Genomic DNA, 15,682 nt, shown 5'->3' on the forward strand with positions numbered 1-15,682 from the left:
TGTGTGTGGGACCCGTACCCCAGTGAGAATCAGTGTGTGGGACCCGTACCCCAGTGAGACTCAGTGTGTGTGGAACCGTACCCCAGTGAGAGTCAGTGTGTGTGGGCCGTACCCCAGTGAGAGTCAGTGTGTGTGGGACCCGTACCCCAGTGAGAATCAATGTGTGTGGGACCCGTACCCCAGTGAGAGTCAGTGTGTGTGGAACCCGTACCCCAGTGAGAATCAGTGTGTGTGGGACCCGTACCCCAGTGAGAGTCAGTGTGTGTGGGACCCGTACCCCAGTGAGAGTCAGTGTGTGTGGAACCCGTACCCCAGTGAGAGTCAGTGTGTGTGGAACCTGTACTCCAGTGAGAGTCAGTGTGTGTGGAACCCGTACCCCAGTGAGAGTCAGTGTGTGTGGGATCCGTACGCCAGTGAGAGTCAGTGTGTGTGGAACCTGTACTCCAGTGAGAGTCAGTGTGTGTTGGACCCGTACCCCAGTGAGAGTCAGTGTGTGTGGGATCCGTACCCCAGTGAGAGTCAGTGTGTGTGGGATCCGTACGCCAGTGAGAGTCAGTGTGTGTGGAACCCGTACCCCAGTGAGAGTCAGTGTGTGTGGGATCCGTACGCCAGTGAGAGTCAGTGTGTGTGGAACCCGTACCCCAGTGAGAGTCAGTGTGTGTTGGACCCGTACCCCAGTGAGAGTCAGTGTGTGTGGGACCCGTACCCCAGTGAGAGTCAGTGTGTGTGGAACCCGTACCCCAGTGAGAGTCAGTGTGTGTGGAACCTGTACTCCAGTGAGAGTCAGTGTGTGTGGAACCCGTACCCCAGTGAGAGTCAGTGTGTGTGGAACCTGTACTCCAGTGAGAGTCAGTGTGTGTGGAACCCGTACCCCAGTGAGAGTCAGTGTGTGTTGGACCCGTACCCAAGTGAGAGTCAGTGTGTGTGGAACCTGTACTCCAGTCAGAGTCAGTGTGTGTGGAACCTGTACCCCAGTGAGAGTCAGTTTGTGTAGGACCCGTATCCCAGTGATAGTCAGTGTGTGTGGGACCCGTACCCCAGTGAGAGTCAGTGTGTGTGGGACCTGTACCCCAGTGAGAGTCAGTGTGTGTGGGACCCGTATCCCAGAGAGAGTCAGTGTGTGTGGAACCCGTACCCCAGTGAGAGTCAGTGTGCGTGGGACCCGTACCCCAGTGAGAGTCAGTGTGTGTGGAACCTGTACCCCAGTGAGAGACAGTGTGTGTGGGACCCGTATCCCAGTGATAGTCAGTGTGTGTGGGACCCGTACCCCAGTGAGAGTCAGTGTGTGTGGGACCCATATCCCAGTGAGAGTCAGTGTGTGTGGAACCTGTACACCAGTGAGAGTCAGTTTGTGTAGGACCCGTATCCCAGTGATAGTCAGTGTGTGTGGGACCCGTACCCCAGTGAGAGTCAGTGTGTGTGGAACCTGTACCCCAGTGAGAGTCAGTGTGTGTGGGACCCGTATCCCAGTGATAGTCAGTGTGTGTGGGACCTGTACCCCAGTGAGAGTCAGTGTGTGTGGGACCCGTATCCCAGAGAGAGTCAGTGTGTGTGGAACCCGTACCCCAGTGAGAGTCAGTGTGCGTGGGACCCGTACCCCAGTGAGAGTCAGTGTGCGTGGGACCCGTACCCCAGTGAGAGTCAGTGTGTGTGGGACCCGTATCCCAGTGAGAGTCAGTGTGTGTGGGACCCGTACCCCAGTGAGAGTCAGTGTGTGTGGGACCCGTATCCCAGTGAGAGTCAGTGTGTGTGGGACCCGTACCCCAGTGAGAGTCAGTGTGTGTGATACCCATATCCCAGTGAGAGTCAGTGTTTGTGGAACCCGTACCCCAGTAAGTGTCAGCGTGTGTGGGGCCCGTACCCCAGTGAGAGTCAGTGTGTGTGATACCCATACCCCACTGAGAGTCAGTGTGTGTGGTACCAATATCCCAGTGAGAGTCAGTGTGTGTGGAACCCGTACCCTAGTGAGAGTCAGTGTGTCTGGGACCCATACCCCAGAGAGAGTCAGTGTGTGTGGGACCCGTACCCCAGTGAGAGTCAGTGTGTGTGGAACCTGTACGCCAGTGAGAGTCAGTGTGTGTGGGTCCCATACCCCAGTGAGAGTCAGTGTGTGTGGGACCCGTATCCCAGTGACAGTCAGTGTGTGTGGGACCCGTACCCCAGTGAAAGTCAGTGTGTGTGGAACCTGTACCCCAGTGAGAGTCAGTGTGTGTGGGACCCGTACCCCAGTGAGAGTCAGTGTGTGTGGAACCTGTACCCCAGTGAGAGTCAGTGTGTGTGGAACCCGTACCCCAGTGAGAGTCAGTGTGTGTGGGACCCATACCCCAGTGAGAGTCAGTGTGTGTGGGACCCGTACCCCAGTGAGAGTCAGTGTGTGTGGGACCCATACCCCAGTGAGAGTCAGTGTGTGTGGGACCCGTATCCCAGTGACAGTCAGTGTGTGTGGGAACCGTACACCAGTGAGAGTCAGTGTGTGTGGGACCCGTACCCCAGTGAGAGTCAGTGTGTGTGGGACCCATACCCCAGTGAGAGTCAGTGTGTGTGGGACCCGTATCCCAGTGACAGTCAGTGTGTGTGGGAACCGTACACCAGTGAGAGTCAGTGTGTGTGGAACCTGTACCCCAGTGAGAGTCAGTGTGTGTGGAACCTGTACCCCAGTGAGAGTCAGTGTGTGTGGGACCCGTATCCCAGTGACAGTCAGTGTGTGTGGGACCCGTACCCCAGTGAAAGTCAGTGTGTGTGGAACCTGTACCCCAGTGAGAGTCAGTGTGTGTGGGACCCGTACCCCAGTGAGAGTCAGTGTGTGTGGAACCTGTACCCCAGTGAGAGTCAGTGTGTGTGGGACCCGTACCCCAGTGAGAGTCAGTGTGTGTGGAACTGTACCCCAGTGAGAGTCAGTGTGTGTGGAACTGTACCCCAGTGAGAGTCAGTGTGTGTGGAACCTGTACCCCAGTGAGAGTCAGTGTGTGTGGGACCCGTATCCCAGTGACAGTCAGTGTGTGTGGGACCCGTACCCCAGTGAAAGTCAGTGTGTGTGGAACCTGTACCCCAGTGAGAGTCAGTGTGTGTGGGACCCGTACCCCAGTGAGAGTCAGTGTGTGTGGAACCTGTACCCCAGTGAGAGTCAGTGTGTGTGGAACCCGTACCCCTGTGAGAGTCAGTGTGTGTGGGACCCGTACCCCAGTGAGAATCAGTGTGTGTGGGACCCGTACCCCAGTGAGAGTCAGTGTGTGTGGGACCCGTACCCCAGTGAGAATCAGTGTGTGTGGAACCTGTACCCCAGTGAGAGTCAGTGTGTGTGGGACCCATATCCCAGTGAGAGTCAGTGTGTGTGGAACCCGTACCCTGGTGAGAGTCAGTGTGTGTGGGACCGTACCCCAGTGAGAGTCAGTGTGTGTGGGACCCGTACCCCAGTGAGAGTCAGTGTGTGTGGGACCCGTACCCCAGTGAGAGTCAGTGTGTGTGGAACCCGTACCCCAGTGAGAGTCAGTGTGTGTGGAACCCGTACCCCAGTGAGAGTCAGTGTGTGTGGAACCCGTACCCCAGTGAGAGTCAGTGTGTGTGGAACCCGTACCCCAGTGAGAGTCAGTGTGTGTGGAACCCGTACCCCAGTGAGAGTCAGTGTGTGTGGAACCCGTACCCCAGTGAGAGTCAGTGTGTGTGGGACCCATATCCCAGTGAGAGTCAGTGTGTGTGGAACCCGTACCCCAGTGAGAGTCAGTGTGTGTGGGACCTGTACCCCAGTGATAGTCAGGGTGTGTGGAACCTGTACCCTAGTGAGAGTCAGTGTGTGTGGGACCCGTACCCCAGTGAGAGTCAGTGTGTGTGGGACCCGTACCCCAGTGAGAGTCAGTGTGTGTGGCACCCCTACCCCAGTGAGAGTCAGTGTATGTGGAACCCGTACCCCAATGAGTCAGTGTGTGTGGGACCTGTACCCCAGTAAGAGTCAGTGTGTGTGGGACCTGTACCCCAGTGAGAGTCAGTGTGTGTGGGACCCGTACCCCAGTGAGAGTCAGTGTGTGTGGAACCTGTACCCCAGTAAGAATCAGTGTGTGTGGAACACGTACCCCAGTGAGAGTCAATGACTTCAGCAGCAGAGAGGGGGCAAGTTTGGAAGAACAAAATGCTCATTGGTGACCCTCCCATTGAGAGATATTGGATTGGCATCTTCCTCACCAAGGGACAGTGCTGACAGGGTCACAGCTACGCTCACGGGAGACAGGAAGACGTTGGAACCTGGGTCCCTGCTGGCCACTAGCCGGTAAAGATCGTAGCCAAAGTCGGAGACAGAGTACGCAAGTCTCCGCACCGGAGAGATCAGGATTTGCTCCTCCTCTTCATCTTCCTCTTCCAGTCCGGGATCTGGCAGCTCCTCCGCCCTCCTCACATCCTCCACAGGGTCCTGGAAATATTGAATACAATCGGCACTATGTCAGAAAGTTGCAATTGGCTGAGAGCATGACAAATATTGTATTATATTTTGGAATGAGTTACAGGCTAGCATCTAATCGTGGGGTTCTTGAGGGTTATTGTAGAGTGCTGTCACATTCTCGATCTGCTCTCTGAGTCCATTCTCCATTCCCCTGTTTGGGATATCTCTCTCTGTCTGATCTCCATCACCTGCTTTGCTGCATTCCTAATGATTTTGCGTCTGACTCACGTGATCATTGCTCAGTCTAATATTCTCTGCTGTACTGAACACAGTGATGATCTCTCTCTGCGCTGTTATATATTAAGAGACTGATGTAATTATTGCCACTATTCCTGAGATTATTCCATGATTCTCTTGATATGATTCATTCGAAATGATTGCCTTCTTCACTTTCCCTGTTAATGAGCTGCATCTGATTAATTAGCAGTATACAACCTACTCATAAACAGGCAGCCCTGAGCAGACAGCAGAGGGAACATAGCAGGAAGAGGCCATTCAGCCCCTCTGGCCTGTTCTGCCATTCATTAAGGTCACGGCTGATCTGTGTTTGAACTCCATCCACCCTGCCTTACCTCCATATCTTTTTATAATCTTAACCAGCAAAAATCCATCAGTCTGAGATTTAAGATGAGTTGACTCCCCAGCATCTACTGCTTTCTATAGGTGAGTGTTTCACACTTGTATCACCTTCTGTGTGAGCAAGTGTTGTCTAATGTCTCTCCTGAACGGCCTGGCTCTGATTTCCAGGTTCTGTCCCCGTGTCCGAGACTCCCCCCACCAGCAGAAAACATTTCTCTCCATCTGCCCTTCAGCTCCTTTCAAAACCCTAAGAACCTCAAACAAATCACTGCTTAACCTTCGATATTCCAGGGACGACAAGCCTTGTTTATGTAATCTCCCCTCTTCATCTAACCCTTTGTAGCCCCAGTTACATTCTGGTGAATCTGTGCTGCACTTTTCCAATCTATCCTTTCTAAGGTGTAGTGATCTGAACTGTACACAATGCTCTAGATGTGGTCTAACCAGGGCTTTGTACAGCTGAAACAAAAGGGTCCGCTCTCTGCCTTTATATTCCAGACCTCCAGATATAAACGCTAACATTCCAGTAGCCTTAGTGATTTTTTTTGTTGGTACCTGTCCATTACATTTTAGTGATGTGTGTACACGGATCCTTAAATCTCTGGACCACCAACGTTCCTAGCTTTTCACCAGGTAAATAATATACCGATTTCTCCTTCTTTGGGGCAAATTGGATGAACTCACCGGCATCAAAATCCATCAGCCAGGTTTTCACCCACTCACTAAATCTATCAATGTCTCTTTGTAATTTTATGCTCTCTACTTACTACAATTATTATTGCACTAATCTTTGTGTCATTTGCAGACTTGATATCTAGCAGTCTATTGTGTTATTTAAGTCCTAAATAAAGACAGTGACTAGTTGCAATACCAGCACAAATACTGGTGGGATTCTGAGTGCTCACACAGTCTCTGATCAGTTAACAGAGTCTCACTGTGTCACTTTTGAATTAGTCCCTGCAGAGGAACTGAACTCAGCCTAAACAACAGGACAGGACGGTACTCCTAGAATTACAGAAATCACAGCACAGGAGGATCCATTTGGACCATGATACCTGTGCTCGCTCGAGGGTGGAGCTATCTAATTAGTCCCAGGACTCCAGAGCTGTGCTGATTAATGAATACATTGCTCACCATGACTCAGTTCATTCACACTGCTGGAGACAGCGGTCAGTCCATGCACTGACACAGGAGCAATGTGTTGCACACGTGCTGGAGTGAGAGCTTGTTCAGCAGGTGGCTTTTCTAACTGCCCACCTTTATATATTATGTAACAAAGTGACAGCAAATGACAAGGTTTCTGTTGTATTTCAGTTTTGACACGATGCAGGGAGATGTTTCAGCCCCTGCTCTACTCTTCAATTCATGCCTGATCTGCATCTTAACTCCCTTTGCCCACCTTTGCTGCAGATTTTGTGCTTTACCCTGACTCAGCAAAACCTCATCATCTCGGTTTTAAAATATTCCATTGACTCCCAGCATCCACAGCTTTCTGGGGGAGAGAGTTCCAGATTCCCACTCCCCTTTGTGTGAAGAAGTGCTTCCTGACATCACCCCTGAACGGCCTGGCTCCAATTTGAAGGTTATGGCCCCTTGTTCTGGACTCCCCCCCACCTGAGGAAATAGTTTCTCTCTCGACCCGATTCAATCCTTTATTTCTCTGGCTCATCCGATTAAAGCTCATTTTGATGAACTTTCTTCAGTTATATCCTGACCGTCTAACTGAATGATCTCTTTCTCTTTTTAACCAGCTGGACCAGAAAGTTGTAGCAAGTGAAGTGTTCAAGGATAAAAAAGACAATTTGTTCTGGTAATAGTTTCTCTATAGAATCATAGAAAGTTTAAGGCACAGAAAGAGGCCACTTGGCCCATCGTGTCTGTGCCAGCCGAAAAACGATCCACCTATCACCATCCAGCATTTGGTCCGTAGCCCTGCAGATTACGACACTTGAGGTGCATATCCAGACTCCTTTTGAATGAGTTGAGGGTCTCTGCTTCAATTACCCTATCAAATTGTTAAATGATTTTAAACACCTTGATTAGATCACCCCTTAATTTTTTTAACTCAATGGAAAACAAGCCTAGTCTGTGCAACCTTGCCTCATAATTTAACCCTTTTAGCCCTGGGATCTTTTTTTATTTCCAAAATATACTTTATTTGAAAAAAACACATTGCAAAACAGTTCAAAAACAGCACAAGGTCAAACAATACAAAGAGTGCAAAGGAGATCAGTTTCCTTCAATACAGCAGTGAGTTGCCTCACAACCCTTCCATTCTATTTTACCTGCCATGTACATTTTGCAGCAAACAAATATTTTCTGGATACAGCCCGAGGGATTTTCCATGGATCCAGCCCCTCAGTTCACCTTGGTGGGGGTACCTTTTAGCCCTGGGATCAATCTGGTGAATCTGCACTGCACCCCCTCCAAGTCCAAGATATTCTTCCTGAGTAGTGGAGTCAGTTACTCCAGATGCCACCTCACAGTACAGCTGAGATTAGGGCATGAGGGATAGGTGCTGGTGTGGGCAACTGGTGCCACAAAGACTAAAGCATTGTGCACCTCACCAAGATTCTTACTGAACAGGCAATCTCAACATCAGAACTCCTTTAAATTAGTTTTCTTCTGATCATAATAGACCCTTTGAGCTGGAACCCAAATCACGAAGCTATCTGGGAGATGTTGCTATGGAAACTGGAGACACTATATCTTAAAAATAACTGACAACTTACCAGTGTTAAATGGCCCTCTTGACTGGAGGAGAGTCTGACAGCGGTCAGTAAGAGCAGTGCAGTGAGAATCTTCATCCTGCAGACAGGGCTGAGAGGGAACAACAGAAATACTATCAGAGGCTGGCGACAGTGTGTAGAGACTGGCACAAGCTCTTCCCACTCAAAGGAAAATCAGCATTATCCCGAATTTGCTCTGTGCCTGACCTCACTGCCCAGGGTCAGTGGGAAGTACTCGCTCTCTCACTCAGCAGTTGTGGATCCAACTCCCACTCCAGAGACTTGAGCACAAAATCCAAGCCGACACTCCCAGTGCTGTACTGAGGGAGCGCCGCACTGTCAGAGGGTCAGTAATGAGGGAGAGCTGCACTGTCAGAGGGTCAGTAATGAGGGAGTGCCGCACTGTCAGAGGGTCAGTAATGGGGGAGCGCCGCACTGTCAGAGGGTCAGTAATGAGGGAGAGCTGCACTGTCAGAGGGTCAGTAATGGGGGAGCGCCGCACTGTCAGAGGGTCAGTAATGAGGGAGAGCTGCACTGTCAGAGGGTCAGTAATGAGGGAGCGCCGCACTGTCAGAGGGTCAGTACTGATGGTGTGCCGCACTGTCGGAGGGTCAGAACTGAGGGAGTGCTGCACTGTCAGAGGGTCAGTACTGAGGGAGAGCTGCATTATCGGAGGGCCAGTACTGAGGGAGCGCTGCACTGTCGGAGGGTCAGTACTGAGGGAGTGCTGCACTGTCGGAGGGTCAGTACTGAGGGAGTGCTGCACTGTCAGAGGGTCAGCAGTGAGGAAGTGCTGCACTGTCGAAGGAGCAGGTTTACGGGAATGCTGAACTGTCGGAGGGTCAGGACTGAGGGAGTGCCGCACTGTCAGAGGGTCAGTACTGAATTTGTGCCACACTGTCGGTGGGTCAGTACTGAGGGAGAGCTGCATTGTCGGAGGGCCAGGACTGAGGGAGCGCTGCACTGTCGGAGGGTCAGGACTGAGGGAGTGCTGCACTGTCGAAGAAGCAGGTTTACGGGAATGCTGAACTGTCGGAGGGTCAGGACTGAGGGAGTGCTGCACAGTCAGAGGCTCAGTACTGAGGGAGTGCTGCACTGTCGGTGGGTCAGTACTGAGAGAGTGACGCACTGTCGGAGGGTCAGTACTGAGGGAGAGCTGCATTGTCGGAGGGCCAGTACTGAGGGAGCGCTGCACTGTCGGAGGGTCAGTACTGAGGGAGTGCTGCACAGTCAGAGGCTCAGTACTGAGGGAGTGCTGCACTGTCGGTGGGTCAGTACTGAGAGAGTGACGCACTGTCGGAGGGTCAGTACTGAGGGAGCGCTGCACAGTCAGAGGCTCAGTACTGAGGGAGTGCTGCAACGTCAGAGGGTCAGTTCTGAGGGAGCGCCGCACTGTCGGAGGGTCAGTACTGAGGGGGTGCGGCACTGTCAGAGGGTCAGTACTGAGAGAGTGACGCACTGTCGGAGGGTTAGTACTGAGTGAGCACTGCACAGTCAGAGACTTAGTACTGAGGGAGTGCTGCACTGTCAGAGGGTCAGTTTTGAGGGAGCGCCGCACTGTCGGAGGGTCAGTATTGAGGGGGTGCTGCACTGTCGGAGGGTCAGTACTGAGGGAGCGCTGCATTGTCGGAGGGTCAGTACTGTGGGAGCGCTGCACAGTCAGAGGCTCAGTACTGAGGGAGTGCTGCACAGTCAGAGGGTCAGTAATGAGGGAGCACCGCACTGTCGGGGGGTCAGTACTGAGGGGGTGCTGCACTGTCGGAGGGTCAGTACTGAGGGAATGCTGCACTGTCGGAGGGTCAGTACTGTGGGAGTGCTGCACTGTCGGAGGGTCAGCACTGTGGGTGCGCTGCACAGTCAGAGGCTCAGTACTGAGGGGGTGCTGCACTGTCGGAGGGTCAGTACTGAGGGGCTGCTGCACTGTCGGAGGGTCAGTACTGAGGGAATGCTGCACTGTCGGAGGGTCAGCACTGTGGGTGCGCTGCACAGTCAGAGGCTCAGTACTGAGGGAGTGCTGCATTGTCGGAGGGTCAGTACTGAGGGGGTGCTGCACTGTCAGAGGCTCAGTACTGAGGGAGTGCCGCACTGTCGGAGGGTCAGTACTGAGGGGGTGCTGCACTGTCGGAGGGTCAGTACTGAGGGAATGCTGCACTGTCGGAGGGTCAGTACTGTGGGAGTGCTGCACTGTCGGAGGGTCAGTACTGAGGGAATGCTGCACTGTCGGAGGGTCAGTACTGAGGGGGTGCTGCACTGTCGGAGGGTCAGTACTGAGGGAATGCTGCACTGTCGGAGGGTCAGTACTGTGGGAGTGCTGCACTGTCAGAGGCTCAGTACTGAGGGAGTGCCGCACTGTCGGAGGGTCAGTACTGAGGGGGTGCTGCACTGTCGGAGGGTCAGTACTGAGGGAATGCTGCACTGTCGGAGGGTCAGCACTGTGGGTGCGCTGCACAGTCAGAGGCTCAGTACTGAGGGGGTGCTGCACAGTCGGAGGGTCAGTACTGAGGGAATGCTGCACAGTCAGAGGCTCAGTATTGAGGGAGTGCCGTACTGTCAGAGGGTCATTACTGAGGGAGTGCTGCATTGTCGGAGGGTCAGTACTGAGGGGGTGCTGCACTGTCGGAGGCTCAATACTGAGGGGGTGCTGCACTGTCGGAGGGTCAGTACTGTGGGTGCGCTGCACAGTCAGAGGCTCAGTACTGAGGGGGTGCTGCACTGTCGGAGGGTCAGTACTGAGGGGGTGCTGCATTGTCAGAGGGCCAGTACTGAGGGAGCGCTGCACTGTCAGAGGGTCAGTACTGAGGGAGCGCTGCACTGTCAGAGGGTCAGTACTGAGGGAGTGCTGCACTGTCAGAGGGTCAGTAGTGAGGAAGTGCTGCACTGTCGAAGGAGCAGGTTTTCGGGAATGCTGAACTGTCGGAGGGTCAGTACTGAGGGAGTGCTGCACAGTCAGAGGCTCAGTACTGAGGGAGTGCTGCACTGTCAGAGGGTCAGTACTGAGGGAGCGCCACACTGTCGGAGGGTCAGTACTGAGGGGTGCTGCACTGTCGGAGGGTCAGTGCTGAGAGAGTGACGCACTGTCGGAGGGTCAGTACTGAGGGAGCGCTGCACAGACAGAGGCTCAATACTGAGGGAGTGCTGCACAGTCAGAGGGTCAGTACTGAGTGTGCGCCGCACTGTCGGAGGGTCAGTACTGAGGGACTGCTGCACTGTCGGAGGATCAGTACTGAGGGAGTGCTGCACTGTCAGAGGGTCAGTACTGTGGGTGCGCTGCACAGTCAGAGGCTCAGTACTGAGGGGGTGCTGCTCTGTCGGAGGGTCAGTACTGAGGGAGTGCTGCTCTGTCGGAGGCTCAGTACTGAGGGAGTGCTGCACAGTCAGAGGCTCAGTACTGAGGGAGTGCCGCACTGTCAGAGGGTCATTACTGAGGGAGTGCTGCATTGTCGGAGGGTCAGTACTGTGGGAGCGCTGCACAGTCAGAGGCGCAGTACTGAGGGAGTGCTGCACAGTCAGAGGCTCAGTACTGAGGGAGTGCCGCACTGTCAGAGGGTCAGTACTGAGGGAGTGCCGCACTGTCAGAGGGTCAGTACTGATGGTGTGCCGCACTGTCGGAGGGTCAGTACTGAGGGAGTGCTGCACTGTCAGAGGGTCAGTACTGATGGTGTGCCGCACTGTCGGAGGGTCAGTACTGAGGGAGCGCTGCACTGTCGGAAGGTCAGTACTGAGGGAGTGCTGCACTGTCAGAGGCTCAGTACTGAGGGAGTGCTGCACTGTCAGAGGGTCAGTACTGAGGGAGGGTCAGTACTGAGGGGGTGCTGCACTGTCGGAGGGTCAGTACTGAGAGAGTGACGCACTGTCGGAGGGTCAGTACTGAGGGAGCGCTGCACAGTCAGAGGCTCAGTACTGAGGGAGTGCTGCACTGTCAGAGGGTCAGTACTGATGGAGTGCTGCATTGTCTGAGGGTCAGTACTGAGGGAGTGCTGCACTGTCAGAGGGTCAGTACTGAGAGAGCACCGCACTGTCGGAGGGTCAGTACTGAGGGGGTGCTGCACTGTCGGAGGGTCAGTACTGAGGGAATGCTGCACTGTCGGAGGGTCAGTACTGTGGGTGCGCTGCACAGTCAGAGGCTCAATACTGAGGGGGTGCTGCACAGTCAGAGGCTCAGTACTGAGGGGGTGCTGCACAGTCAGAGGCTCAGTACTGAGGGGGTGCTGCATTGTCAGAGGGCCAGTACTGAGGGAGCGCTGCATTGTCAGAGGGCCAGTACTGAGGGAGCGCTGCACTGTCAGAGGGTCAGTACTGAGGGATTGCTGCACTGTCAGAGGGTCAGTACTGAGGGATTGCTGCACTGTCGGAGGGTCAGTACTGAGGGGGTGCTGCACTGTCGGAGGGTCAGTACTGAGGGAGTGCTGCACTGTCAGAGGGTCAGTACTGAGGGAGCGCCGCACTGTCGGAGGGTCAGTACTGAGGGGGTGCTGCATTGTCGGAGGGTCAGTACTGAGGGAGCGCTGCACAGTCAGAGGCTCAGTACTGAGGGAGTGCTGCACTGTCAGAGGGTCAGTTCTGAGGGAGCGCCGCACTGTCGGAGGGTCAGTACTGAGGGGGTGCTGCACTGTCGGAGGGTCAGTACTGAGAGAGTGACGCACTGTCGGAGGGTCAGTACTGAGGGAGCGCTGCACAGTCAGAGGCTCAGTACTGAGGGAGTGCTGCACTGTCAGAGGGTCAGTAGTGAGGAAGTGCTGCACTGTTGAAGGAGCAGGTTTTCGGGAATGCTGAACTGTCGGAGGGTCAGTACTGAGGGAGTGCTGTACAGTCAGAGGGTCAGTACTGAGGGAGCGCCACACTGTCGGAGGGTCAGTACTGAGGGGTGCTGCACTGTCGGAGGGTCAGTGCTGAGAGAGTGACGCACTGTCGGAGGGTCAGTACTGAGGGAGCGCTGCACAGTCAGAGGCTCAATACTGAGGGAGTGCTGCACAGTCAGAGGGTCAGTACTGAGTGAGCGCCGCTCTGTCGGAGGGTCAGTACTGAGGGAGTGCTGCACTGTCGGAGGATCAGTACTGAGGGAGTGCTGCACTGTCAGAGGGTCAGTACTGTGGGTGCGCTGCACAGTCAGAGGCTCAGTACTGAGGGGGTGCTGCTCTGTCGGAGGGTCAGTACTGAGGGAGTGCTGCTCTGTCGGAGGCTCAGTACTGAGGGAGTGCTGCACAGTCAGAGGCTCAGTACTGAGGGAGTGCCGCACTGTCAGAGGGTCATTACTGAGGGAGTGCTGCATTGTCGGAGGGTCAGTACTGTGGGAGCGCTGCACAGTCAGAGGCTCAGTACTGAGGGAGTGCTGCACAGTCAGAGGCTCAGTACTGAGGGAGTGCCGCACTGTCAGAGGGTCAGTACTGAGGGAGTGCCGCACTGTCAGAGGGTCAGTACTGAGGGAGTGCTGCACTGTCAGAGGGTCAGTACGGAGAGAGTGATGCACTGTCGGAGGGTCAGTACTGAGGGGGTGCTGCACTGCCGGAGGGTCAGTACTGAGGGAGTGCTGCACTGTCAGAGGGTCAGTAGTGAGGGAGTGCTGCACTGTCAGAGGGTCAGTACTGAGGGAGTGCTGCACTGTCAGAGGGTCAGTACGGAGAGAGTGACGCACTGTCGGAGGGTCAGTACTGAGGGGGTGCTGCACTGTCGGAGGGTCAGTACTGAGGGAGTGCTGCATTGTCAGAGGGTCAGTACGGAGAGAGTGACGCACTGTCGGAGGGTCAGTACTGAGGGGGTGCTGCACTGTCGGAGGGTCAGTACTGAGGGAGTGCTGCACTGTCGGAGGGTTAGTACTGAGGGAGTGCTGCACTGTCGGAGGATCAGTACTGAGGGAGTGCTGCACTGTCGGAGGGTCAGTACTGAGGGGGTGCTGCACTGTCGGAGGGTCAGCACTGAGGGGGTGCTGCACTGTCGGAGGGTCAGTACTGTAGGTGCGCTGCACTGTCGGAGGGTCAGTACTGAGGGAGTGCTGCACAGTCAGAGGCTCAGTACTGAGGGAGTGCTGCATTGTCGGAGGGTCAGTACTGGGGGAGTGCTGCATTGTCGCAGGGTCAGTACTGCGGGAGTGCTGCATTGTCGGAGGGTCAGTACTGTGGGAGCGCTGAACAGTCAGAGGCTCAGTACTGAGGGAGTGCTGCACTGTCAGAGGGTCAGTACTGAGGGAGCACCGCACTGTCGGAGGGTCAGTACTGAGGGGGTGCTGCACTGTCGGAGGGTCAGTACTGAGTGAGTGCTGCACTCAGAGGGTCAGTACTGGGGGGGTGCTGCATTGTCGGAGTGTCAGTACTGAGCGAGTGCTGCGCTGTTAGAGGGTCAATACTGAGGGAGTGCTGCACTCTCGGAGGGTCAGTACTGTGGGTCCGCTGCACAGGCAGAGGCTCAGTACTGAGGGAGTGCTGCACTGTCGGAGGGTCAGTACTGAGTGGGTGCTGCACAGTCAGAGGCTCAGTACTGAGGGAGTGCTGCACTGTCGGAGGGTCAGTACTGAGTGGGTGCTGCACAGTCAGAGGCTCAGTACTGTGGGTGCGCTGCACAGTCAGAGGCTCAGTACTGGGGGAGTGCTGCACTGTCTGACAGTCAGTACTGAGGGAGTGCTGCACTGTCAGAGGGTCAGTACTGAGGGAGTGCTGCACTGTCAGAGGGTCAGTACTGAGGGAGTGCTGCACTGTCAGAGGGTCAGTACTGAGGGAGCGCTGCACTGTCAGAGGGTCAGTACTGAGGGAGTGCTGCACTGTCAGAGGGTCAGTACTGAGGGAGTGCTGCACTGTCGGAGGGTCAGTACTGAGGGAGTGCTGCACTGTCAGAGGGTCAGTACTGAGGGGGTGCTGCACTGTCGGAGGGTCAGTACTGAGGGAGTGCTGCACTGTCGGAGTTTCAGTACTGAGAGAGTGCTGCACTGTCGGAGGGTCAGTACTGAGGGAGTGCTGCACTGTCGGAGGGTCAGTACTGAGGGAGTGCTGCACTGTCCGAGGGTCAGTACTGAGGGGGTGCTGCACTGTCGGAGGGTCAGTACTGAGGGAGTGCTGCACTGTCAGAGGGTCAGTACTGAGGGAGTGCTGCACTGTCAGAGGGTCAGTATTGAGGGAGTGCCGCACTGTCGGAGGGTCAGTACTGAGGGAGCGCTGCACTGTCGGAAGGTCAGTACTGAGGGAGTGCTGCACTGTCGGAGGGTCAGTACTGAGGGAGTGCTGCACTGTCGGAGGGTCAGTACTGAGTGAGAGCTGCACTGTCGGAGGGTCAGTACTGAGGGAGTGCTGCACTATCGGAGGGTCAATACTGAGGGAGTGCTGCACTATCGGAGGGTCAATACTGAGGGAGTGCTGCACTGTCGGAGGGTCAGTACTGAGGGAGTGCTGCACTGTTGGAGTTTCAGTACTGAGGGAGCGCTGCACTGTTGGAGGGTCAGTACTGAGGGAGTGCTGCACTGTCAGAGGGTCAGTACTGAGGGGGTGCTGCACTGTCGGAGGGTCAGTACTGAGGGAGTGCTGCACTGTCGGAGTTTCAGTACTGAGAGAGTGCTGCACTGTCGGAGGGTCAGTACTGAGGGAGTGCTGCACTGTCGGAGGGTCAGTACTGAGAGAGTGCTGCACTGTCGGAGGGTCAGTACTGAGAGAGTGCTGCACTGTCAGAGGGTCAGTACTGAGGGGGTGCTGCACTGTCGGAGTTTCAGTACTGAGAGAGTGCTGCACTGTCGGAGGGTCAGTACTGAGGGAGAGCTGCACTGTCGGAGGGTCAGTACTGAGGGAGAGCTGCGCTGTCGGAGGGTCAGTACTGAGGGAGAGCTGCACTGTCGGAGGGTCAGTACTGAGGGAGTGATGCTCCATGAGAGGAGGTGTCCCTGTCTGCACTCTCAGTTTAATACAAAAGGTGCCGTAACACTATTTGGAAGAAGAGCAGGGGAATTCTCCCTAGTGTCCTGGCC

At 55.0% G+C, this 15,682-nt stretch overlaps 1 protein-coding gene across 2 annotated transcripts in view; it reads right to left on the reverse strand.

Annotated features, from left to right (window-relative positions):
• The window catches only part of LOC137358960 (pigment epithelium-derived factor-like), a 127,920-nt gene that overhangs the window by 108,345 nt on the left and 3,893 nt on the right, over window positions 1-15,682 (reverse strand). For both annotated transcript variants that reach the window (XM_068025126.1, XM_068025127.1), the window contains exons 2-3: window positions 7,744-7,831; window positions 4,177-4,402 (exon numbers count right to left, since the gene is read on the reverse strand). In XM_068025126.1, coding sequence (XP_067881227.1) covers window positions 4,177-4,402; window positions 7,744-7,818 — 301 coding nt within the window. In that variant the 5' untranslated portion in view covers window positions 7,819-7,831. The remainder of the gene's footprint in view (window positions 1-4,176; window positions 4,403-7,743; window positions 7,832-15,682) is intronic.

This window comes from Heterodontus francisci, unplaced genomic scaffold, assembly GCF_036365525.1.
Source record: "Heterodontus francisci isolate sHetFra1 unplaced genomic scaffold, sHetFra1.hap1 HAP1_SCAFFOLD_778, whole genome shotgun sequence".
Lineage (NCBI taxonomy): Eukaryota > Metazoa > Chordata > Chondrichthyes > Heterodontiformes > Heterodontidae > Heterodontus > Heterodontus francisci.